The sequence below is a fragment of the Taudactylus pleione genome, unplaced genomic scaffold (assembly GCF_031769625.1).
Source record: "Taudactylus pleione unplaced genomic scaffold, aTauple2 ptg000629l, whole genome shotgun sequence".
Taxonomy (NCBI): Eukaryota; Metazoa; Chordata; class Amphibia; order Anura; family Myobatrachidae; genus Taudactylus; species Taudactylus pleione.
The window spans coordinates 2,109,433-2,137,395 of record NW_028285031.1 but is presented as its reverse complement, the minus strand read 5'-3'; the positions used below and the strand labels follow the sequence as shown (position 1 = coordinate 2,137,395).

Sequence of the window (27,963 nt, the reverse complement as noted above, 5' to 3'; positions counted from 1 at the left end):
TCACCGCCATACCTCCCAACTGGTCTGATCTGAGGGGACTGTCCCACTTGGACACTGACAAATTGGAATTATGTCCCCGCACACGATGGTGAATGGGTGCTGCCAATTCACGGGTGCTTCCGGAGGAGGTAGCAGACTATACTGACTGAACTACCCGCATTGACAGGGTTTAAATCTTATTAAATTAGGTATCCCAGACCAATTGCCTTCACTCTGTGAAGTTTTCATCCAAATTCCATCCAGTGGAAGGCCCAGCATCCCTGGGTCAAAATTTTTCCCAGCGTACACCAACAGGAGGTCCGACCGGGACCACAGCTCCCTAGTATGTCTTCTGGGATCTAGTGTTACCACTCTGTAAAGTGTTTGTCCAAACCCATCCAGTAGAAGGCTCAGAACAGGCTCCCCGGGTCAAAGTTCTGCCCAGCGTACACCAACCGCTGGACCCTAACCCCCCTAAAACCTTCCAGACCTCAAACAAACAGACCATTTAATGTTACATATGATATATATAAAATTAATTGGTCTGTTTGCTTGTCCTGTTATGCATTTGGACACCCCTGCACTGACTGGGATAAAAGCAACGTGAGGTGGTTCAGGTTGGATGTGTGTGTGTGTATGTATGTATATATGTATATATATATATATATATATATATAGTTAGTGTGTATATACACTATGTAGACAGGGGCGGGGAGCGGGTACTAATTACCCGGGCCCAGACTTGCTGGAGGGGCCCGGGTGTGGCGCCAACCCCCTACGTTTTACATCACAGCAGCCCAGCACACGCAGCTGTGTGCTGGGCTGCACTGGGAGACTGCTCGCGGCTGCAAAGCAGCAACCACAGCAGTCTCCTATAGTAAAACAATTATAATAGAGGGAATAATTGTTTTACTTTCAGCTAATGAAGCTGGGACACTTCCCGAGGTAGCAGCTAATGGTGTAAATCTACCCCACCCTAGGAGCGCTGACGGCCCACCGTATTTGTCGCAGCAGTCTCCATGTCTGTGGGGAAGCGATCACACTGATCGCGCCCCCACTGGCTATGCGCCAGGCTAAGGGGCTCAAAGTGCCCCCTTCCTGCAAAAATGTTTTTTATTTTCTAAGGGGGTGTGGCCACACCTCCCATGTTTAGGTCACGCCCCTTTCATCTGGGCCCGACGCTGCTGTCGGCGCACCTGTATGTAGACAAAAGTTATTGGACACCCCCGAGCAACCGAAATGCATACCATGATACCATTGCAGACAAGTTAAAATGGGCACTTATGTGGTGGGAATACATACAAACGGTGCTAATCCCGACAACGGCAGCCCGACACAGGAGGAAATCCTGATCGTCCTTCAGGTAAGTAAAACTACTCTAATTCCCCTCCCCTAACCTTAACTCTTCCTTAGGGGTGCCTAACCCTAACCTCCCCCCATGTGCCTAACCCTAATCCCCCCTCTGTGCCTAAACCTAACCCCCCTTCCCTGCCGCCTAAACCTAAGTCTCCCGGGGGGTGCCTAACCCCCCCCCCCTTCCCCTAGCCTAAACCTAATTAGACACTTGCCGTGATTAAACAGTCAGGATGCCGGCGATCGGCATTTAGACCATCGGCATCCCGACTGCATCCCATGTGGTGGCTTCAACAAGAACACTTGGTAGGGAGGCCCATGCACTTGCAGTTCTATGGAAACAACAAATGTTTTTATCAGGACAACAATGCCACAAGTGATGTTTCCAGGCCGACGCTGGACTGGAATGCAGAAAATTCGGTAACCCGGGTGGACTGGCCAGCTCAGAGTCTAGATCTTAACCCCATTGAGAACCTCTGGGACGAATTGGAGCAACGAATGCATTCGAGGCCGACTCAACCTTCTGTTTCACAGTTGGTCACTGTACGTAAGGCAGAATGGCAAAACATACCACCCGCTGCTGTCCAGGAACTTGAGGACAGTTTGCCAAAAAGAGTGTCTGCAGTAACCACTGCGCATGGTGGAAATACAAAGTACTGAGGTCAATAAAATCTCATTGGTCTATTTGCTGTCAGTGTCCAATCACTTTTGTCTACATAGTGTATGCGTGTGTGTGTATATACATATATATATATATATATATATATATATATAATATACACACACACACACACACACACACACTGGTGGCCAAAATTGCGGACACTTTTTGAAATTTGAATGTTTTTCAACTTTGAATGCTTATAAAAACTGCCAAGATCATAACATTTGTAGGATTCTTTGTTGTCGCTTGAATGCAATCTGGATGTACCTCTTCCCCGATGCGACATCTCCGATATTTTCTCCCATCACTGCCTAATATCGATATCTTAGTTTCGTCACTCCATATCACTTGTTTCCACTGACCTTCTGTCCATGCGATGCATGTATGACTTTGGCCACCAGTGTGTGTGTATGTATATTATATATATGTATATACACACACACACAGCGGGTAAAATAAGTATTGAACAATCAACATTTCTCTCAGTAAATATATTTGTAATGGGGCTATTGTAATGAAATTTCCACCAAATGTCCGCAACAACCCATGCAATTTACACATGCATATAAATCAAACCATAGGTGTCCATAAATTATGTGTAATAATGTGAAATGACACAGGGAAAAAGTATTGCGTACATGAAGAAAGGGAGGTGCAAAAAGGCATGGAAAGCCAAGACACCAGCTGAAATCTATCAGTAATTAGAAAGCAATCCTGCTCCTTGTCAGTGCAAATTAATATAAGCTGGTTCAGTCCCAGCTGATGGCCTATAAAAAGGTGTCTCATTAACAAGGTGTCACGCAAAAAACATCTCATGATGGGTAAAAGCTCTCTCAAGACCTTAGCAAACTTTATTGTTGCAAAACATACTGATGGCATTGGCTACAGAAGGATTTCTAAACTTCTGAATGTTTCAGGGAGCACTGTTGGGGCCATAATCCAGAAGTGGAAAGAACCATGATTTCACCATAAACCGACCACGACCAGGTGCTCCTCGGAAGATTTCTGACAGAGAAGTGAAAAGAACTATCAGAAGAGTTGTCCAAGAGCCAAGGACCACTTGTGTGGAGTGCTTCAGAAAGACCTGGAATTAGCAGGTACAATTGTTTCAAAGAAAACAATAAGTAATGCACTCAACCGACATGGCCTGTATACACGCTCACCACGCAAGACTCCATTGCTGAAGAGAAAGCATGTTGAAGCTCGTTTAAATTTTGCTGCACAACATTTAGACAAGCCTGTGAAATACTGGGAGAATATAGTCTGGTCATATGAGACCAAAATTGAACTCTTTGGATGCCATAATACACACCATGTTTGGAGGAGAAATGGCACTGCACATCACCCCAAAAACACCATACCAACAGTGAAGTTTGGAGGTAGGAACATCATGGTGTGGCGCTGTTTTTCAGCATATGGTATTGGCTTACTTCATATAATAATTTATTTATATAGTGATTTTCTGCTAAAGGACTCAAAGTGCTTTACATTTAATGTACAAAATACAAAATAAGCTTAAACAAGGGACATTAATTAGGGAAATGCTTGGGTGAAGAGGTAAGTCTTGAGCCTATTTTTGAAGGCTTCTAGAGTGTCCTCTCGAACTGTGCGGGGAAGTGAGTTTCATAAGGTTGGATCCACAAAACTGAAAGCTCGACCCCCAGACGAATTCTGGGAGATTCTAGGTACTGTTAATAGTCCTTTGTCAACGGAGCGCAGTAATTGAGTGGGACAGTAAGGAATCAGAAGCTGCTTCAGGTACCCTGGGCCATGGTCATGTAGGGCTTTGTAAGTTAGTAAGCCAATCTTGAAAACAATTCTCCATCTGACAGGCAGCCAGTGAAGGGAGTAGAGAATGGGTGTTATGTGGTTGGAACGAGGCTGGTTGGTTAATAACCTGGCAGCTGCATTTTGTACCATCTGCAAGCGGTGCAATGCTTTTGCTGGGAGACCAAGGTAGAGGGAGTTGCAGTAGTCTAGGCGTGATGATATAAATGCATGTATGACTTTAGACAGATCTTCTGAGGGAATTAAGTGCCTGATTCTGGCTATGTTCCTCAGATGAAAGAATTAGGATTTCATTGTGGCTGATACCTGATGTTTACTTGTCAAGCCACTATCCAGGACAACACCAAGATTCCGTACATGTTCAGTGTTTTGTTTTTCTGAACCCCCAAGCATAAGTCCTGTTGGTTGACTATGCTGTAGCCCTGTCCTGTGACCTATCATATGGACCTCTGTTTTATCAGGGTTTAGTTGCAGCCAACTGGCACTCATCCACTCCTGAAGCTCAGCTAGGCAGCCATTTAGAGTTTTTATGGGGTCCTTTGTACCTGGAGCAAAGGACAGGTACAGTTGTGTATCATCTGCATAGCAGTGGCATACCAGGCCATGACGTCTGATTATTTCACCCAATGGTAGCATGTATACTGCAAAAAGCATGGGAGATAGTATAGAACCCTATGGGACACCGCATGGAAGTGGCACTGGTGATGAAGGGTTTACTCCAGAAGAAATTCTCTGTGACCGCAGAAATGATTTGAACCAGCTAAGGACTGTGCCATCCAGTCCACAGAAATTATTCAGGCGTTCAATTAGAATCCCATGGTCCACAGTATCAAATGCTGCTGAGAGATCCAGAAGGATTAAGATTGAACAATCACCTCTGTCTTTTGCCATCAGAAGATCATTAAGCACACATACTAGAGATGTTTCAGTGCTGTCTCTTCTCCGGAATCCTGATTGGAATGGATCATAAATCAAAAATGGGCAGACAGGTGGGTTTCCAGTTGCATTGCCACCACTTTCTCAATTACCTTTCCTAGAAAAGGTTTGATACTGGTCTATAGTTGGTCATGCAGTCGGGGTCTAAATTAGTATTTTTAAGAAGTCGTCTAACAATTGCTTCCTTTAGTGGTTCTGGAAAAATGGCTGTTTGCAAGGAGCATTGAACTATTTTTGCAATTACAGGACCAATAATGTCTATACACCCTATGAGAAGCTTGGTTGAGGCAGGGTCCAGATCACATGTGGTGGGTCGCAACATTCTGATTTTAGCAATGTCTTTTACATCAATTATGTCAAAGCTGTTCCAGGGAGACAGGTGGCTTACCTTGGCAGGCTTGGTAGTTTGACACTCCTTTGATGGCACTGTGGGGATTCCAGCCAGGATGAAGGATACTTTTATCTGCAAAGAATTTTGCAAACTCATTGCATATTGACTGGGAGAGGGTTTCATGAAGCTGCAGGCATGCTGGTTTGCAAAGCATCTCCACTGTACGGAAAAGCTGAGCTGGCCTATTGTTTGCTACCTTGATCTCATTTGAAAGGAACTCAAGTGTTAACTTATCCTCTACCAGGTTCATCTTCCTCCATTGACTTTCAAGTCTACGCCCCCTTTTCTTGAGTTCACTAACACAATTGTCAAACCAAGGGGTTTGACAGTGTGGTATGCGGGGTCGTATACGCACAGGGGCAATAATATCCATTGCAGCTGTCACATCCCTGTTATAGTAATGGACAAGAGAACAAGGATCTTCACAGGCCCTCATTACCGCAGAAAGATCCAGGTTTGCTGCAAGAGCCTTGGCAGTCATGCCCCTCCTTAGACGATACCTTGTCAGCTCCATGGGTAAAGTTCTATTTTGAGGGGTTGCAACTGAGAAGCGAATTGAGTGGTGGTCTGACCACGTGACTGGGTTTATATTTAGGTCAGAGACATCTAATCCAATTTGGAAGACAAGATCAAGAGTATGACCACTTATATGAGTAGCCAAAGGAATGACTTCTGTGAGGCCCAGAGAATTCATTGTGCACAGGAGATCTTGGTCAAGGTGTGAGAGCTCATCATCAACCCATGCTTTGAAGTCCCCAAGGATCAGCCATCTTTGATGCTCCAGAACTAGTCCAGCAACAATATCTGCAAATTCTTGGAGAAATATCTTTCCATCTCCAGGGGGCGGTAAATGAGAAGTACTCTGAATCCTAATTCTGTAGAACTCCGAGCAGCAATGCACTCAAATGAGTGTGTAATTTCCATTGGGTTGACCCTAAGTTTAAGTGTTTTTTTAAAGCAGATGGCCACTCCCCCTCCCCTGCCGGTAAGTCTTGGGTTGTGAACTGCAGCTTACAAGATAGGTGCTGCATTTTCATCTAGCCAAGTCTCTGTAATACAGGCATGTGACTGAAGGAAGGATGAATGGCTTCACCCAATTAGTATACACCACGGAGGGTCTGCTCTGGGTGTGACACATACAAGCGTGTACTTTTCCCATGTTTATATGATGAAGCATTTTCTATCTCTTTGTGTCCCCTAAGAGAGTGTCCTGAGTATATTTCCAATACCACACATTTGAAATGCTGAACTAATATACTGTTGTGTTATGCTGTGCTCAGGTGTGTGATTTGTCACACTACTATAGGCAGCACTATTCCATCCTGCTGAGCTTCTGGTGAGACAGGAAGTGCTGTTACTCCATGACTTGCGCTCCACGACTGGAACACACCTCGTTACCCAGCGTCTGTGTATATACACGTGACTTATTAGGAAGTGACGTCACTTCCGGGTTTGCATTGGGGATGCCAACCAAAACATCACTGTTATTGCCGTTTTTCTGCTACATAGTAAGCAATGATTACACATACCCATAGCTGCATTTACTGGTGAGTGCCTGCGATTTTTTACTATTGGATATGCTTGTGATGCTGTACTCATCTACTAGCTGGCGTGCACCTCGCTGCTGTTAAAGAATATTTGATGCGAGTGTTGCATTGAAGAGGACATATATATATATATATATATATATATATATATATATACACACACACACACGTGTTTGTGGGCCACGGGGAAATTGATTGAGAATAATCCCCTGTATGCAGGTCCTGACATCAATCTATGTTTATCAGTACTGGAAATGGTTCTTACAAATAATTATTTTTACTATAACGGAGAATACTATCTTCTATGTATCGGATGTGCCATGGGTTCACATGTAGCCCCCACATATGCAAACACCTACATGGTTTTGACTGAGAGACCTCAATTTTTTTTTACCAGGGATGTCATTATTTGCTATAAGAGATATATAGATGATGTGATCTTGCTATGGTGGGGTAGCTTTAGAGAATTTCAGAACCACATGGAAAATATTAATGGGCCAGAATGCCCTATCAAATATACATATAGCATGAGTGTTGAATCCGTTACATATTTGGGTGTAAGAATCACTATTGAAAACAGTAGAACAACAACTTCTCTTTTCATAAAACCAATAGACAGAAACGTTCTTCTTAGGGCAGAGAGTCCTCATCCCGCAACTTCTAAGAGAGGTCTCCCATTTTCCCAGTACTTAAGATTAAAAAGGATAACAAGTGAAGAACAACTTGACATAGATCTAAAAGAGATGACAAGGAAATTTAGGGAGCGCGGATATAAAGAGTCTGCATTGGAAAGAGGAAAAGGATACCTAGAAGTGATATATTGATGAAAAGATCACAATACAGGAGGATAAATACAACTGGGTACAATATTTCAATACTTCATCTGATGTTATACAGTCCACTACAAGATCTCTTTGGCCTTTTATTCAAACAGACAAGGACTTGAAAGGCCTGAGAAGAATGGAACTAAGGCCGTGCTATAAAAGAGGAAGGAATATACGAGATTGGACTGTGCATACCGATGTAACGGAGCTTCTAGACACTAGTGCTAAAATTCAGAACAAGAGTAATGGTTGTTATAAATGCGCGGGGTAAGGCATATGATTGATAAAATGTTTTTCCATCCTCATAACAGACGCAGGGGCTCTGTACAGAGTTCAGAGATCATGGGTGAAAGCCGTAAACCAGCACTGCAATGGATCATAAATATCAGATCCCACATTAACACATGTAACGAGTTTAAAAAGCAACTCAAACTCATTACATAATAAATTGATGGATAAATGGAGCCCATAGTCTTTAATATTAAAGATAATTTTTATGTCGTCTCAGCCTACTGCATGAGATTTTTAAATTCTAATTTGATTTAGAATTTATCTGCTGACTTTATAATGCCCTTGTACGTACATCTTGTGTGGGCCACAAAGAAGGGTATGGAATGATATATCTTACAGGATGTGGTATAAGCGTAGCTTAGTATTACAATGAAATCTTGATTTGCATTTGGTATATGTTAATATTACTGTTGTTTTGTTAGTCATAATTGTTTTCTGATGCCCTTTATCTCCACCATATTCGCATGTCTCTCCTGGGTTGTAGATTACTTTGCACTGTCCTTCCTATAATTCCTTGTTGGATGATATTAAAGAGTTTCACCTCCGTGTGACTTAATATTATTGTTTTCTACTGCAAAAGTCATTGAAAAAAAAATTATGAGAACTTCTTCCTGTAAAGCTAAGTACTTTGTCTGCCTGGCGGTATTATTTCTCTTGTCCGTTTAATAGTATAAACCAGGTTTGATTTATAAACAATGTTTGTTTTTGATAATTTGTGTTCCGAATACTTTTTTTCAAAGTTATTTCATTGGTAGATCCCAACAAGTAATTTTTATGAAATTTTGCTACCCAGCACCATTGCTGTGATAAAAAACAATTCTTAAGGGGCCTATCCATTACCTGACTTTGTGAACAATGTCACCAAAACCTCCTGTATTGGTGTGAGTGTTCACAAAGTCAGGTAATGGATAACTGGCAAGGACCAGCGATGTGCGTGCATGCTGGGTCCTTGCCGTCCCCAACTGTCTACTGAACATGTCCGTCAACCTGACGACACTAGTCAGGTTCGGCATGTTAAGGGATAGGAGGTCGGGCTCCTTCACTAATGACGTTCAGTGCGGTGCTTCACCTCGGCGACCTGAAGGTCTGGACACTAGACATTCAGACTTTCAGGTCTCCTAATGGATAGGCATCTTAAGCAGAGCAAATAAGTATTACAATTTCAGTACATTATAACTTATTTGTTTCACTGAACGTTTAGAAGAAAGTATCAACAATTGTTTCCATTGTATTAGAGACAGTAATGCAACATTAAAATCACTTGGTTCTGGAATTTGATACAAGTAATCTGTACAACGATCATTAATGATCAATGATCTACAATGATCTATTTGCTTACCCTGGTGGAAAAAAATCCCGGCTACCCACAGAACTGAGAGGAATAGGGGGAAATATTCTGTGCAGTTTAGTCTGGAGAGAAAGTAAAGACAGCACTTATGAAACAGAATACCTGGAAGCAAAATTATGTTACTGTGGGGTCTGTGTACTAAGCATTGGAGAGAAAGTGGACGGAGATAAAGTACCAACCAATTAGCTCCTAACTGTCATTTTTCAAACACAGCCTGTAAAGTGACAGGAGCTGATTGGTTGGTACTTTATCTCTCCTCAAGGCTTAGTACATCTCCCCACAATCCATTAATGGTTTATGCAGCTTATAATAATATTGGGTTATTTCTTGTTATGTTTTCCTTTATGCAAGGATTGAAAAATATTAAACTAAAGCTTAATTACAAAAACCAAACTGATTTCAAAGTACTTCACTGTGGTGCTCTATCTGCCATCCTAGGCATATCATAGCCTTGGTAAAGGAAAGTGAATTGTTGAAACTGACCTAAATAAATCCGGTAGTAATCGGTGGGTTTACTCGGAAAGGGAAATGATCTCTTCCTCTTATAGATATTTTTGTATTTCCCTTCCGATGAAACAGGAGGAAGAGGGAAAAAAAATGATAGGATTTAACCATTTAGCTGAGTGCATCTGTAGCAATATAGTCAATAACAAGTTTAACCCCTTAACTGGCGCCGTATGTGATGTGACCGCAGCCAGTAGTGCTTCCACTGGCAAGCTCTCATTGCATGCGACCGTGCCGCCCCGCTGCTTCCCCCGGATTTCGCAAAGGAGATCTGTTCCGCACTTGTGATCACTTCCAGATCCCCTGAAAGTAATGCAGAGGTCTGTGATGCAGGAATCGCCCACCAGAATGCCGTGCCAATGGCTCTCCGGGGCACATATGCCAGGGATCACAGTGCGAGGAGGGGGAACTTGGTTCCCCTCCAGACACTATTTGGCTGATCTCTGCAAGTGCAGAGATCAACTTCAGCGGGGAGGACTGGTTACCAGCCAATCAGTTCCCAACTGTCATTTATCAAACAGATGACAGTTGGGATTGGCAACGAGTTTTATCACTCTCTGTGAGTGATGGAACTCGTTGATAAATCAGGCCCCTAGCTTCTAGCCGAAATCCTTGAAGAGGGGCTTATTACTTTCCCAACTATTGCACATTAGATGTATTACATCAGACCCTATTTTGGCAGAAACCCAAATGAAAATTAGGATAGACAAATTTATTGATAGAGGGCAGCATCCTCAACATCTTGAAGATACTAAACGTAATGTACTTAGCCTTGATAGGGAAGCGCTGCTCTGGAGTGGATATTCTACACCATTTATGTCCTGGATTAATCATTTCAACCAAGCAAGCACTAATATTAATTAAGTCTCAAAGAGATTGTGGCCCATGGTTCAATCAGCTCCAGAGTTGAAATTAGCTAACACTAGGATTATACCTTGTTATACTCAAAGACGTAACCTTTGTGGTATTCTTGTGAAAGCTGACATCTCCCAACCGTGCGATAGGTCCATTACTTCCACTAGTAAGTTGGGTTGTTCTAGATGTACCTGTGTGACATGCTGGTACCTTATTTCAGGCAATACTTACTGGTAAGCCATTTACTATCGGCCATAGACTTACCTGCAATTCAAAATATGTTCAATATAAAATTATCTACCCATGTGGCCTGTCATACCTAGGTAGGGCTGAGAGGTTCTGTAAAGAAAGGATGGCCGCTGGGGGGCGTGGCCAAGACGGACATGGAGTAGCTAGCACTTTGCTGAGCTCTCCAGCCGTGATATCCGCTGCTAATATCGTTCCCTCTGCCCAGCGGTGCCCACTATACCTGGCTTGTGGGGGAGGTTGTGCTGCCTCTGCGGGAGCAGTTTGAGCCGCCTTCCGTCTCTTCTCCCTCTGCGCGGCTCTGCAGTGTGTGTCCTCCGGCCCCGACACGTGGCTCCGTCTCCTGCTGTGGCTTCCTTCCTGCCGCTGAGCTCCCTGGATCTGACACTTGCAGCGTCTGCTGTTTGGGGGTCCCTGCGGTCACCGGAGCTGTCTGCGGGACACGTGCTTCCTCCTCCTGCCCTTCTGTTGTCGGGAGCTTCCCGAGATTGCCGCGAGGTGGTCCTGGGTCCTGCAGCCTGCCGGAGCTGGTTGTGGAGCTGCTGTGGGTGAGTGCCTGACACCCCTCTCCTCATCCCTGGATCTCCTGAACAGCGGTGCTGAGCTATCCTTCCCATTGCTGCACAGCGCTGGTCTTCTCACTTCTCTGGGGCTGTGAGGCTCTGTGCTGCTCAGTGCTGGTATATGGGCCAGTGAAGCTGTATCCTGATTTCCTGGTAGCGGCCATTTTCTCTTCTTTGTTAACCCATTGACTCTCTGCCTCCAGTAGCTCTCTATATTAGTAGTCTGTGTTGCCCTTCAGTCATGGGGAAAACAAACCACCCATTAGCTGCTGCTAAACTGGAGCGCTTCTCCCATAACCCTGTGTCTAATACTACACAGAAGGAAGATCCTGTGGAAACGCCTGATCAATCACCTCCTTTAACTACAGCTCCTCCTGCTGCGCGGGCCCCGGAGATCACCTTACAGCAGGTGTTGGATGCTGTAACTACCAGTGAGAAGCGCTTAGCTGACCAGATTGGTTCTGTACAGTCTGATCTGACTATTATTCATCAAGATTTACAGCGTGTTCGCGAGAGGGTTGGCGAGGCTGAGACACGTATTTCCACCTTGGAAGACTCGTTCTCCCCGCTAAAAGTACGAGTTAATACCCTGGATTCTCAAATGTCGGCCGTGCAACGCAAATTGTCAGATATGGAGGGGCGATTACGTCGCAACAATGTTCGCATCGTAGGTTTGCCAGAAAAGGAGGAGGGGAACAATCCGGAAGAATTTCTAGAAAAATAGCTCCTGGAAGTTTTTGGTCGCGATGCTTTTACCTCTCACTTTGCGGTGGAACGGGCTCATCGCGTCCCTACTAGGGCACCGCCACCTGGAGCACCTGCCCGCACGTTTATAGCCAAATTCTTACACTACCAAGATCGGGACTCAGTACTCAGACTAGTTCGTGTCAAAGGTCCTATGGAAAGGAATGGCTGTCGTGTCTCGGTATTTCCTGATTTTTCTATTGATGTGCAAAAGGAGAGAGCCCAATTTGTGCCAATTAAGAGACGCCTGCGTGAACTGAATCTCTCATATGCAATGTTATTCCCATCCAAGCTAAGAGTCATTGCTGACGGGGAAACAAAGTTCTTTATGTCTCCAAAAGAGGCTGCTCTATGGCTAGATCGTTACAGGCCCGGTCACAGACAGGTGGCTGAAGATTAAGTCAGCTGGATCATAATTTGCCTTGAACTCACGTAACTATGCTTCATTTCTGGTTACTGACTGTTGTTCTCATATAGGCTGGGCGCCTATGTGTGATACCCCTGAAGAGTTTATTATCCCACTTGTAAAAAATTTATATATATATATATATATATATATGTGTCTTCACCTCCCAGAAGGGAACGTGAAATGGACTGTCCACACTGGGCTATGAATATTAACGGGCACGAGGCACAGGACACTAGTTAACCCCCTTACAGAGGGGAATTTGGAGCCGGCTGCCCTCTCTGGACTGAGAGGAGTGAGGGACACGCGGCAAGGGACAGATTAACACTGCCGCCGCGGAGGGGGAGAAACTGCTTCACAGAGTGAGGGGGGAGAGAGACAGTGTGCGGCGCGTGCGGTCGGCGGGAAGCGGCCCCGCACGCGACCGCTGGGGATATATAAAGAGTCCCACGGGGGCTGCTGGGAGGGGGCTGCCTGTGGTGACAGGATGAGGCGAAGGAGCGTCGCGCTTACCGGAGCGCACTGAGGGAATCTGCTGCCGGGACCGGTGGATGCTCTGAGCAGTCGCTGCTGTACTGAAGAGACTGCTGGATCTGGAGCTAACAGGAAGTAGAATGGGAGGGAGCCGCCCAGTGACCTCCCCCAGGGCTGGTGACTGACAGCCGGGGATCTGTCCGGAGGAGAGAGCGCTGTCCTCCAAGGTACTGAACTTATCACTTACTATCCTGAGCTACAGGACACAGGTCTGACAGTTATATTACAGTCTCATCAGCCATCACAGTAATACAGCAAGTTGCAGTAAATAATTGTATACAATCCTGTTAGCAGCTCCTTCCTCCAGCAAAGGATTAAAATAGAACCTGTATCAGCCGATATTAACCCCTTGGTCCCAGCAAAAAACAAAGAAAAACCTCAGTCAGAATAGCCAAGCAAGTCCAGAAGTCAGACTTATATTGTGACGTTAAATTACAAACAGAGTGCAGGTCCTGTCAATTTACTCAAAAGAAGGATAGTGTACTATAACTGCATTATAGCAATACGATATACTACAGAACCCAGTACTCTCTAGTGATGTCCGGAGTTTAATCAGACAACAGTTTCAGACAAGGTTAATAAGCCTCAGCCGTAGACCACTACGATATCTTCAAACCCGGGTTTGCAACATACAAGTCCACAACAACAATGGCAGATAGCATCCTTTAGTGAAGTAATATAATTGAGAACATTGTTTCTTCAGAACTAGGATATTGTGAGCAACCTACTTCAAATGTGCATCAGCGAAAGGTTACTGGCCAGAGTTTAATTGACTCAAGTGAGATCAAAAGACACGCGTATTAGTTTAGTTTAAAACTAAGGCAATAAAGTTGTTGAATTAATTTGTATTTACATGTGCTATGAGAAAGTGCTAACCAGTTTCCATTTCAGCTCCAAGAAAGAAGTGTTCCAGTTCAATAAACATTCTTCAGGGACAGAGTGTATTTAATGTATCTCTTGTAAAACTGTTTCAAAATTTGCCTGTTACCGCATATATTCTTTTTGGAATAAATACAAATTGTGTGAGTATCCTATTGCCGGTATCAAATACTTACCTTCTGATTGGGATCCAAACTATTCAGAGATGGGGAAGCAGTAAGGAGACACTTTGCATTACACCGCACCCCAAAATTTCACGCTCATAGTTGTGGGTGCTACATATGGCTTGTTGTGAACTTCAAGTTATTATTTCTTTGTTGACAATAAGACTGATAGTATTACGAGATCACTATATTCATATTATTACTGATTGCAAATAACGACTATTTTTTATCTGTCGGTTTATTGCATTGTACTCTGATTGCGCTATATAAGTCTATGTCACCTTTCTACTGTATGTATTATGTTTGGGTTTATGCACCTTCCCCTGCTATTGTATGTTTTTTTGCAGGAGCACCGAGGGCATTATTGGCTGGAGAGCTCCCTCATGTCTAGGGGTCATCTAAATTCTTTGCTCCGTACTCTGTAGGGGGGTTGCTGTATCGGGATAGTTGTTAGGATTTATAGTTAGGGATTTAGGTATGCCGAAGTTGGGGTTAGGTATACGGGGAGGGAATAAGGGTTGGGGTTTTTCTTTCGTTTTTTTTTTTTTTTCAAGGTATGTTCCTATAGAGATGTCATGTCAATTTTTTTTGTATCGCAATTTTTTTTTGCTTTCTTATATGCATATACCATTGTATATTTAATTTGTCTATTTGTTTGTCTCGCACTCTTTAATGCTATTTTGCAGGTTATCCACTGTCTATTGTTGCTAGTATCTGGTACTAATCTGGGATGATGGCTACTCCATTGAAAATTGTATCTTGGAATGTCCGAGGGCTTAACGATAAAATTAAAAGATCCTTAGTCCTCCGGCAGCTCCGACAATATGGTTCTGACATTGCATGCCTGACTGAAACACATTTGCTGGGGGGTAGGTTAATGTCACTCAAAAAACCGTTGGTTGGCTGGGCCTACCATACCTCACACACTTCATCATCTTGGGGTGTTTCAATCCTTATACGCAGATCACTTGGTTTTGAGTTGGTTTCCCTGCAAAGTGACACTTGGGGATGGTATGTTTTTTTTACAATGTCGAATAAATGCTGCCCCCATTCTTTTACTGGCTATATATATCCCACCCCCGTACTCATCTGAGGTTATGAAAAAAGCAGCTGAATTTATGGCTAGATTTCCATATACACCTGTAATCTGTGTGGGGGACTTTAACAACGTAATGGATCCTGTTCTTGATAGGCGGAGCAATGCCTCTGGTTCCTCTTCCTCCAGTAGTGGTCGCTTTGGGGCCCTTGTGGCAGAGCTGGGCTTGGTGGATGCTTGGAGGACGAGACATCCTACGGAGAAGCAATATTCCTGTTTTTCACGTAGCTATCATTCGTTCTCCAGGATTGACCTTGCCCTGATCTCCCCCAATCTGTTGCCTAAACTTCAGTCAGTTGTTTATGAAGCCAGAGGGATTTCAGATCACTCCCCATTAGTACTTGGGTTGGACCTGATTGGTCAATGCGGGCATTCCTTTTGGAAGCTCAACCCCTTTTGGTTAACTTGTATGGGAGCGGGGTCGGAACTAGTGGCTACCTGGGGTGAATTCTTCTCTAATAATCATGGCTCAGCCTCCACTACGGTAGTTTGGGATGCCTTTAAATCCTTCTTAAGGGGTACCCTGAATTAAAATCTTCCTACAAACACCATGAGAAAGAGTTGGAACCCTCCTGCAGGGCTTTGGAAGCAGCGTATTTGTCTGATGGGCAGGACTCTTCCAAACTTCCCTGGCTTGCCACGCAGAAGGAGTGGAGTGACTTACTATTGGCTAAGACTCAGTATAGGCTGCTGTTTGCAGCACATTCCCACTATGCCTTGGCTGACAGGCCGGGAGGTTACCTTGCTAATCTGGCACATGCAGAGAGGTCCCCTGTAGCTGTGGTTGAAGTTCTTGATTCTGCTGGGGTGGCCCAGATACAGACCCCAGATATTGCTGCAGTTTTTGTACAATTTTATAAGGCTTTATATACATCTAGACTGACCTGCACGTTAGACGATGTACAATCCTATCTCGCAGGTATATTATTGCCCACTTTGACAGCGGAGGACAGGGATTACTTGGACTCTTCCCTGACTCGGGAGGAGGTAGATGAGGCTTTGCATTCATTCCCTGGCGGTAAGGCACCCAGGTTAGATGGAGTTCCGTTAGAGCTGTACAAGAAGCACAGTCAGTTTTATGTCCCTCGTCTCCTTGACTTGTTTAACCAGCTATATGAGGGCACTGCTCTCCCACAATCTATGTCAGAGGCTCTTATTGTGGTCTTGCCTAAGCCGGGAAAGGATCCGAGGCTTTCTGACTCTTACCGACCCATATTCCTTCTCCCTACAGATGTTAAAATTTTAGCTAAATTATTGGCCATTTGATTAGGTAGGGTGATTTTATCTGTTGTCCACCCAGACCAAACGGGGTTTATGCCCGCAAGTCCACATCCATTAATTTACATCGCCTTTTCACTCATTTGCAGGTCTCTCGTGGGCAAGGGTCCTCAGTTGTTGTCTCGCTGGATGCAGCAAAAGCTTTCGATTCTGTAGAGTGGCCCTTCCTATGGGAGACCATGCGCTGTTTTGGGATTGGCCCTGGGTTTATAAAATGGGATCAGCTCCTATATTCGGCCCCAACAGCTAGGGTGTCAGTTAATGGTTTTATATCCTCTTCCTTTCCTTTATCGCGTGGAACAAGACAGGGATGCCCTTTGTCTCCCGCCCTGTTTGCTATAGCAATTGAGTCTTTGTCTTGTCTTATTCGGGCACATAGGAGTCATCAGGGGATTGGAACTGGGGGCCAGAACAGACAAAGTGGCATTGTACGCTGATGATATGTTGCTCTTTGTTTCTGACTATTTCAGCTCCATGCCTCATGTTCTTGATCTCATTACTCAGTTTGGTAGTTTCTCGGGACTTACAATAAATTGGGATAAATCTTGTATTCTCCCCCTTAGAGGACCATGCCCTGTGAGTTCGAGTGTTTCACTTCCGCTGAAGTGGGTCAATACCTTTAAATATCTTGGTATTTGGATATCTAATGCTCCCCGAGATTATGTGACCTTAAATGTGGTGCCCCAGGTGGACTATTTACGGGCTAGGGCAAAGACATGGAGCAAACTTCCGCTCTCACTCACCGGGCATATCAACTTAATTAAAATGGTGCTACAACCTAAACTGTTATATGTACTCCATAACTCTCCGATCTATCTTCCCCAAAAACTTTTCCATCAAATAAACAGTTTGGTCTCCTCTCTGGTCTGGGCGGTACGCAGAGCTCGCATAAAATTGAATGTGCTTACTAAGCCTCGTTCACAGGGGGGTCTGGCACTTCCCCACTTTCGCATGTATTATTTTGCATCTCAACTGGCGCATTTGTGGCATTGGATAAATGACACTGACCCTCTGGCCCTGCATGCTGTTATGATCTCCCAAGTTGCTCCAGGTCATACTCCTCTGCAGGCACTACTTAGTGGTAATATATCTAACACTATGTAACCTATACTTAATCAAGCTGTCAGAATATGGGACTCTGTCTCAAAACGTCTGAAGACACAGGGCTTAGATCCGGCTACTCCATTATGGTGCTCTCGAGCTTTGCCTGAACTTTTGGCGTTGCAGACCAGGGGGATTTGGGGCAGGTGGGGAGTGGTCTCCTTGGGACAGCTATATAATGCAGGTGTACTTAAATCCTTTAGTCAGTTACAATTTGAATTTGGCCTCCCACAGTCACATTTCTTTAGATACCTGCAACTTAGACATACGCTAGTGACCCAATTCCCCGATGCTCCCCCAAACATTCAAGATTCCCCTGTCAAAAAATTCTTGTCTATAGGCGGACCTCGTCGTTTTGTTTCTCATGCCTACTCCTTTGTAATGCAGGCTCACCACCATGATGATCTGCCAGCTCTCAGAGCTAAATGGGAGGTTAATCTGGGTGCAATACAGGACGATTCTTGGCACGATGCATTGGGATGTCCACGATTGGCTACCACCTCAATTCGTTTCCAACAAATCCAGCTATTCCTATTGCACTGGGTTTACTTAACCCCTGATCGTCTGTTTAGGTTTGGTGGTCGTTCAGATTCAAATTGCCCTAAATGTAGCGCCCCATCGGCTAACTTTTGGCATTTGCTTTGGGATTGTCCTCAGATTATGTCATTCTGGGAAAAAATACTCAGGGTAATCTCCTCTACAGGAGTTCCGCGGGCTGTTCTTGCTCCTATTGTATGTACGCTAGGAATTATAGAAGACCACTTGCTTGATAGACACACTCGTCAGTATGTACTGAATGTTTGCATGTTGGCCAAAGTTTGCATTGCCCGCTCCTGGATGGCCTCCACAGGGCCGGTGTATTATGATTGGTTATCCTTAGTCTCTGCCACACTTGCACATGAAAAATATACCTACTTGGCTAGAAACGCTGAATCTAAATTTGAACACATATGGGCCAAATGGCTTCATTCTGCTCATGCTCAGACCGCACATCACCGGCTCTCTGTCTCCAATTCTTCATTTAGTGCTGTTATGTAATAGTACCAATGGGGGAAATAATGCTACACAATCACTTATTGCTGCGTGCGAGAAGGGAAAGAATATATATATATATATATATATATATATAAGTTTATGTATATGTGTGTATGTATATGTTATATGGACAATTGTTGTATATAAGTGTTATATGCTAGTCTGTTTGCTCATTGTAATGTGACATCAATGATATGCTAGTCCTACATCCTTTTATTTTGTCTTATGTTTGTTTTATGTTTGTCTATTTGTTTGTGTTTTCTTTTTTGAAAATCAATAAAAAAAGCACTTAATTGAAAAAAAAGAAAAAGAAAGGATGGCCGCTCATAGATCTCCTATTAGAGCGACCATTAATTCAGATAATAGTGACCAGGCGGTAGCGAGATATTTCGCTAGGACCACTTATACACTTGCGTCCCTCAAATGCTGTATGATTGACCACCTACTGCTTTCATTATGTGGCGGTAATCGCGCTTTACAATTACTGCTATGCGAAAACCTGGTGGATCTACCGTTTAGGTATCCTTGCCCTCAAGAGGCATAATGAACACCTGGGCCTTAGTTGCTTTGCTTGATGTAATCATGGCTGCACATATACCAACAAAATGTAGAATAATAATAATACTGCAGTTCAACCATCTAAGCAATAGTGGGATCTATTCACTAAGCCTTGGAGAGAAAGTGGAGAAAATAAGTACCAACCAGTCAGCTCCTAACTGTCATGTTACAGGCTGTGTTTGAAAAATTACAGTTAGGAGATGATTGGTTGGTACTTATCTTTCTTAACTTTATCTCTCTCCAGGGCTAAGGGCGGGTATCCACTAAATGATTCGCTCCACTGAACTATATCATTAACGATATTAATCAGTGCCGGCACCCTCCCTCATCCCCGAACCTGCACAATATATATCGTCAGGTTGGACAGCAGGTTCAGGCGAGGAGCAACGTCAACGACCAGTGGGTGCGTGCATCGCTGGTCGTTGATGGCATATCCACTGGACGATATTGCTAACTATTTCGCTATCGCTCAAAACGTCCAATGTATCGACTAGTTGATACGCGGCATTAGTGAATAGACCCCCATATTTGATAGTAGCCGGTCTCATACTAAATGTATTATATTTAAATGTTGATAAATCAATAGGTGTTACCTGAAGCTCCTGATAACACTTTGTTAAAATTTGAAGCTCAAACTGACAAAATACTGTCACACAGTGGACTAATTAGTCTCTTATTTTAAGCACACATATTTTCGCTTCCTAAATTAAGCAGGTAGTGTGTTTATTTACAGATCCCTAGTGACAAGAGACTTTACTGACAAATGGTCAGGAAATGAATACACATTGGTGAATACAACCTTATATGTTACTTAAAACACAAAAAGGAGTCTCCTTTCTTTTCTTTCTACGTTGCTTTGTGTAAACCTCCTTATTTTTATATTTGCTAAACAGTATATGGGTGTCAATTGTATTATTGATGAAGATGTTGTTATGCCCTTATTTGGTTGAATTAGCTTTAGTAGCTGGTCCAAATATAATTCCCTTCTCTATAGGTATCTGAGCAACATAGATATTTGTTAGAGGGCAATAGTTATGGCTTAGTGCTCCTGGTACTTGCCACCTTGTGATGTCTATCTGTCTTGCCCTACTATTTAGACTATAGCACACAGATGCTCTTTGATATTATACAGTAACATATTAGGTAAAATAAGTTTTTTGTCTCATTAGGTTTATGTATAGATAAAGTATGTTTATACTGTTCTTCTATCCTGTGACAGTATCTATGATTGATTTGACAGCACAGTCCAATATCTGTGTTTTTACTCTTCCTATCTCAATGTTAAGCGAATCGTAACAACATATCGGCCACAGCGCTCAGTGTGTACGGCCAATATGTGTGCTCCCGCGGCTGCATGCGATATTGTTCAGTCGGCCGTGCTACCCGTCCAACCGGACAATATCGCATGCGGCCTAATGGTAGGTAATGAAGGACGCAACAAGAGAACATGCCATCCTTTATTACATCGTTCTAATGTGTACCCGCAGTACCATATGCTATTAGAGGCTTTGAGATGTTGATTTACATGACGCAGACCTAAGAGAAGTCTCATTTTATGCTTAGAGTGTCGCACCACTTATTAGCTGCATTATCTCTTCTGTGATGGCACCCAGTTAAGTATTTAATTGTCCTGGGAGTGCCAGACCCCGTGCTGATGAATTCAACAGATAGTTATTCCCAGCGCACACCTGGTCAAAGATGTTTCTAAAATTATTAGCATCAATCAATAAATATATGCATAAAATAAATATACCATAAAAATTAATAATTAATAATAATGTTCCAGGATTCCAGTTTTTTAAGTAATTTTCGGAAAGCTTTATTCAATGTGGAATATTGTAAATAAAAATGAATAGAGCAATTGAAGTCTCTGTATATACAACAATAGAAATTAATATCAGTTGTGTAATAAGGAGAGGATAAATAGACCCTATTTGGGTATAATAAAAGTATCTTAATATGTAGTGTATTTCTTGAGATTGTATACCGGTATTAGGAACCACCACAGACAAACAGTCATAATACAAACAACATATATCACAATAGACGATACATGCCACATATATCATATAGTCCAGGAAGGTAGTGATATAGGTTCAAATGTCTGGAATGGACACAGGTCTACTTGTCCGAAAGTCCTTTTATGCGGCTCAAAAAATCTCAATGCAAGTGCAAGCTGGTGGTGACACGCTTATAGCGTTTTACTCACCCCAGTGGTCAAAAAAATAAGTATTTGTTTAGTAGTCTCTTGTAGAGGGATATAATGACCCGAAGACCAAAGGGTTTAACCACTTATTGGTTTTATGACTACTGGTGTAGTAGTAGCTACTTGCTAGTAAATCTGTTCTACTGGTGTGTTACCTTGTCTCTGACACTACCCCAGTTCCTGTTGGGTAATCTCACAGGTTCCGTTAGTTTGCTGGTGTATCCGCTCCGCTGTCAGACAGGTTCAGTCAGTAGGTGAGAGTATTTGATGATCCACTGTGACGGTGTAAGTTGGTGTCTGCCGGCAGACTTACCCGTATCTCCGTTTCCGTATTTCGCTTTGCAGACGGCGGTAGATACGGGATCGATGTAGTACTCATCCTCGACATTTCACCTGATCACAGGCTTCTTCAGGAGTGCAGAGTTAATCGATCTTCCCTCTGCTCATTACTTTATAGCAGCCAGCTTCTCATTAGTCTGTGTTGATGTCATTTCTGCCCTTATGAGGCTGGCAAGGGTAATTTTTCTGCCCTCTCCCCGATATACATTTATTTTGTTTTATTATGTGCATACGGGGAGACGTCTTGTGTGGGGCTAACTGTATTGGCATCTCACAAAACATTTTAAAAGACAAAGGACTATACGTAAAACTAAATGACAAGTGAAATTAGATCAATATAGATAATTAAGTATAATATAATAGACTCTTTTGGTGGCTAGAGAGTGTGATCTGGATTACATCCTTGATGGTAAATACCAGATTATATCTAATCTGGAATACACATACTAAAATTTGTATAGATCGATTTTATAGACCTCCTTGTTCAATGGATAGGAAAAATAAATATTTAGAGATTATATTAATGGTTATATTAAAAAATTATATTATATTAAAAAGGGGAAATTAAAATTAAAACATGATAGATCAATATAGATTCTATGAAAGTCAGAAAAAAACTATCCTATACTATAGTGGATGGAAGCTGGAAAAATAGAGAAAGGTGAAAAGACTGATTAAATCTCCAAGTGTGTATCTGGAGGGTACTAATTATGGCATTCCGATGGGGTATTGTCATAAATATTGAGTTAAAAAGACCAGTCTCATATAGTATAAGGAGTTAAATATGAGACTGGTCTTTTTAACTCAATATTTATGACAATATCCCATTGGATATTTGTGGCATGTATTGTCTATTGTGGTATATGTTGTATTATGACTGCTTGTATACCGGTACAGGTTGAGTCTCCCATATCCAAATATTTCGAAATACAGAATATTTTTAGCATGACTGAGCTAGTGAAATCTTTGCTTTTTGATGGTTCAATGTACACCAACTTTGTTTGAGCCACAAAATTATTGAAAATATTGTATAAAATTACTTTCAGGCTGTGTGTATAAGGTGTATATGATATATAAATGCATTCTGTGTTTAGATTTGGGCCCTATTCCTAAGACATTTCAATATGGTATGCAAATATTCCAAAATATGGACTATTCCGATATCCAAAATACCCTTGGTCCCAAGCATTTTGGATATGGGAGATTCAACCTGTACTAGGAACCACCACAGACCATCTCAAGAAATACACTACATATTAAGATACTTTTATTATACCCAAATAGGGTCTATTTATCCTCTCTTTTTTACACAACTGATATTAATTTCTATTGTTGTATATATAGAGAGTTCAATTGCTCTATTAATTTTTATTTACAATATTTCACATTGAATAAAGCTTTCAGAATTTTACTCAAAACTGGAATCCTGGAACATTATTATTAATTACTTATTTTTATGGTATATTTATTTTATGCATTTATTTATTGATTGATGCTAATAATTTTAGAAACCTCTTTGACCACTTTTTAGGAGTAATACAGTATGTTAGTGGGTGTGCGCTGGGAATAACTATATGCTGAATTCTTCCATGTAATGTCCCCACCGATACCCACATTCCCTTAGCAGCAACCATATACAGCATACCCCCATTATGTGATAGAATTAGCGCAGCCTCTCCAATTCTTAATAAACCCGTGCTGATGAGTGTTTTAGAGCTGATGAGTGTTTGAGAATGCATTTTTTTTTTTTAATGGACTGAAGAGTAGGGAACCAAAGCCCTTTATTTTTTTATGTTTGTATCTGTTTTTACTAATTTGCTTTGCTCCTATCAGTTATTTAACTGTGCCCGTGTTATCTCCTCATTTTTGTTTTTGTCTTGTTTTTGAAAAACCTTCGACAAAAAATATTTGGAAATAAAAAATGGGTTGTAAGGTAACATGAGTAATGTTGCGACATTCTTCTGTTGCGAGCGTTGCTTGGAATTGAATTGGCCCCATTGGGAGAGGGGAGCAAGGTTGGCAATTCCAGAGGCTGAAATATCATGAGGAAGTATGGAAGAGACGCTGGAGGCAGAGACGCCAGCACCCGGAATTGCAGCAGCTCCGAGCAGCTGTAATTAATTATGGCAGGGTGCCTAACTATAGTATCCAAAGGACGCTACAGATGGCACTGCTGCAGTGATACTGGTTGCAGGATGCCTTTCCAAGCACCCTGCTAGCTAAAAACAAGGGCCGTGGGCCGACAATGGTGCTGCCCACATAGCCCTGCTCTCTGTGCAGCTTCTCTGGTCGCACACCCCTAGTTACGGCTCTGGGTGTATGTGTGGGAGATCGATGTACTAAGCCTTGAAAAGTGGTAAAGTTGAGTGATAAAGGGGTCTATTTACTAAGCCGTGAATGGAGATAAAGTACCAGCCAATCAGCTCCTAACTGCCATGTTACAGACTGTGGGTTCTATTTACTAAGCCTTGGATGGAGATAGAGGATTTTTCAAACACAGCCTGTGACATGGCCGTTAGGAGCTAATTGGCTGGTACTTTATCTATGTTCACTTTATCGTCTTCTAAGGCTTAGTAAATAGACCCCTGTGTTTGAAAAAAAAGCCAGGAGCTGGTTGGTTGGTACTTTATCTCTGTCCACTTTATCTCCATCCAAGGCTTAATAAACAGACCAACCAATCAGCGCCTGACTGCCATTTTTCAAACAGCCTGTAAAGTGACAGGAGCTGATTGGCTGTATCACTGTCCACTTTATCACTTTTCAAGGCTTAGTACATCTCCCCACTAGTGAGAAAAAGAGAGGTTGATGCTTGTCAAATTGATTGGCTACTGGTAAAGCCCGCAAAACAAAGTCTTCCTCTGTATGTAGGTGACAGGTCCATTTTAAAAAGAAACATTCATAAAATATGAATGCTAGAAGGCATGGGGCTCAGCACCCCAATGTCTTGGTGCCGTCACTGGACTAACTAGGAGCAGAGAGGTGAATTGTAAGGCTGGGTGGGTACACACCTAAACGACCGGCAATCGTGCCGATGTTCAGGGCGATTTGCCTTCACCTTGGACATCGCATAATTGCCGGTACACACTTGAAAGATTTCATGAAAGACAGAACAATCACTGTTCTGTCCTTCATTAACATGTACAGGCTCACATGCGATATCGTGTGATTGACTGTGCAGCACAGTCAATCGCACGATATCGCATGCGACCACGGGTACGCACAAATTAGGCATACACACTGTACGATATGCCCGATTTGTCATTCCGATTTGGCTAAATCGGCCCGATATCGTGCAGGTGTGTATGCACCCTAAGTCTTCTCTGAGTGTAAGTCAGACAACTTACAGGAGCCTCAATATCCAATGGTGGTCGTTCCTTTGTGCTGATCAGGTTAATGACCCAGAAGCTTATAGATAAGGATCCTATATGGCAGGGATTCCCAACCTCGGTCCTCAAGGCACACTAACAGTCCTGGTTTTAGTGATATCCATGATTGTGCACAGATGGCTAAATCAATATAACTGAGGTACTAATTAAGTCACTTGTGCTCAACTATGGCTATCCCTAAAACCAGGACTGTTAGTGTGCCTTGAGGACCGTGGTTGGAAACCTCTGCTATATGGTAACCACGTAAAGGGGTGGTTCAATATACTAAAAGAAAACCTTTTTGAGGTTAAGCAAATGTACATTCCAACTTTAATAATAAAATACTGTGTTTAATAATGGCGCATACTTACTGTGCCCGGAAAGTACGCTCAAAAGTTGGATGACCGGATGTACTTGGAGGGGAGATCTTGTATTTTCGGCGTGCCCATATGACTTGCATGGAGAAGTATGCTGCATGAGAAGAGTTTTATTATTACTGTAGAGGTCATTTGCCAAGCGTAAGCTGCCAGCTTCAGCGCCCAAATACAGCTATGGAGTGGCAGCGAGCATCAGCTTGTGCAAGTGCATGGCGATCTATTTTGGAGTCGCTATTCTGCTTTGCCGCCTATTATGATACGCAGTATCTTAGCAAGGAAATATCAGGTCACTGTTAATGTGTGTGATGCTGAAATTGTCCCAAGTGCTTTCTAAGACTATCAGAAGAGTGCTCTCAAATCTAATGTCATAATGTACCAGGGAAAGATAATGAACTACGTATATTAGATTTGGCAGATTCTTTAGTGGTCATTTATGTCCATTAATAATAAAACAGAATTGTTATCAATGGTTAAAGCAATAACTGTGAGGTCTGGATAAGAGAAGTCAATTCTAAAAATCAATGGTAACATTGTATGCGCCGAAAGTAGCGAGGGGAGGGGGCGGCTAACGCGCAGATTACATGTAATTTATTTATTTCAATGATAAAAAAAACTGTACAGTACATACAGCAGGTAAATAAGTATTGAACATATCAACATTTTTCTCAGTAAATATATCTGTAATGGGGCTATTGTAATGACATTTCACCCATGCAATCCACACATGCAAAGAAATCAAACCATAGATGTCCATAAATTAAGTTATGTGTAATAGTGTGAAAGGACACAGGGAAAAAGTATTGAACACGCTTACTGAAATGTATTTAATACTTTGTACAAAAGCCTTTGTTGGCAATAACAGCTTCAAGACGCCTCCTATATGGAGAAACTAGTCTCATGCATTGCTCAGGTGTGATTTTGGCCCATTCTTCCACACAGTCTCCAAATCTTGAAGGTTCCGTGTGGCCTCTTCTATAAACTCTGATCTTTAGTTTCCATAGATTTTCAGTTGGATTCAAGTCAGGTGATTGGCTGGGCCATTCTAGCAGCTTTATTTTCTTTCTCTGAAACCAATTGAGAGTGTTTTTGGCTGTGTGTTTGGGATCATTGTCTTGCTGAAATCTCCGCCCTTGTTTCATCTTCAGCATCCTGGTAGATGGCAGCAGATTTATATCAAGAATGTCTCGTAACATTTTTCCATTCATCCTTCCTTCAATAGTATGAAGTATGCCAGTACTGTATGCTGAACAACAGCTCCACACCATGATGTTCCCACCTCCAAACCTCACTATAGGTGTGGTTTTTAGGGGTAATGTGCAGTGCCATTTCTCCTCCAAACATGGTGTGTATTATGGTATCCAAAGAGTTACATTTTGGTCTCATCTGACCAGACTATTCTCACAGTATTTCACAGGCTTGTCCAAATGTTGTGCAGCAAACTTTAAATGAATTTCAACATGCTTTTTCTTGAGCAATAGTCTTGCGTGATGAGCGTGCATACAGGCCATGGCGGTTGAGTGCATTACTTATTGTTTTCTTTGAAACAATTGTACCTGCTAATTCCAGGTCTTTCTGAATCTCTCCACAAGTGGTCCTTGGCTCTTGGACAACTCTTCTGATTCTTTTCACTCCTCTGTCAGAAATTTTGCGAGGAGCACCTGGTTCTGGCCGGTTTATGGTGAAATTATCTTTTTTCCACTTCCGGATTATGGGCCCAATGCTCACTGGTGCATTCAGAAGTTTAGAAATCCTTCTGTAGCCAATGCCATCAGTATGTTTTGCAACAATAAGGTTGCGAAGGTCTTGAGAGAGCTCTTTGCTTTTACCCATCATGAGATGTTTCTTGTGTGACACCTTGGTAATGAGACACCTTTTTATAGGCCATCAGTTAGGACTGAACAAGTTTATATTAATATGCACTAACAAGTGGCAGGATAGCTTTTGTAGGAGATGCAGTCAGGAAGCCGACGGTTGAAATGCCGACCGCCGGCTTCCTGACTGTCAAATCCCGGCAACGTACTAATGACAGGCGTCGAAATCCCAACACCTGTCATTAGACCTACGCTAGGAGCCCGGCATACCGAACAAAGGTAAGGTGGGCTCGGACAGCCGTGGAGGGGGGTTAGGGTTTAGGGCTCCCGAGGGGACAGGGTTAAGCACAACCCGGGAGACTTCGGTATAGGCTTCGGGAAGGGGGAGTTAGATTTAGGCACTTAGAGGGGGGTTAGGGTTAGGCACTAGGGGGGAGGGTTAGGGTAGGAGGTAAAGTTAGGGGTACTTACCTAAATTAGCGATTGAGATCTTCACCCCTGCCGGGCTTCCGCTGTAGGGATTAGAACCGCCGGCCATGCATTACACACTGATTCCTTTTTAATTACTGATAGATTTCAGCTGGTGTCTTGGCTTTACATGCCTTTTTGCACCTTCCTTTCTTCCGGTGTTCAATAATTTTTCCCTGTGTCATTTCACATTATTGCACACAACTTAATTTAAGGACATCTATGGTTTGATTTCTTTGCACGTGTGGATTGCATGGTTGTTGCTGACATTTGCTGAAAATGTAATTACAATAGCCCCATTACAGACATTTAC

At 42.7% G+C, this 27,963-nt stretch overlaps 1 protein-coding gene across 1 annotated transcript in view; it reads right to left on the bottom strand.

The window, feature by feature from the left end:
* Nucleotides 1-27,963, bottom strand: part of LOC148479219 (leukotriene C4 synthase-like) — a 48,745-nt gene that overhangs the window by 8,161 nt on the left and 12,621 nt on the right. The window contains exons 3-4 of the mRNA XM_088454740.1: nt 25,366-25,465; nt 9,113-9,183 (exon numbers count right to left, since the gene is read on the bottom strand). Of these exons, the coding sequence (XP_088310866.1) occupies nt 9,113-9,183; nt 25,366-25,465 (171 nt within the window). The remainder of the gene's footprint in view (nt 1-9,112; nt 9,184-25,365; nt 25,466-27,963) is intronic.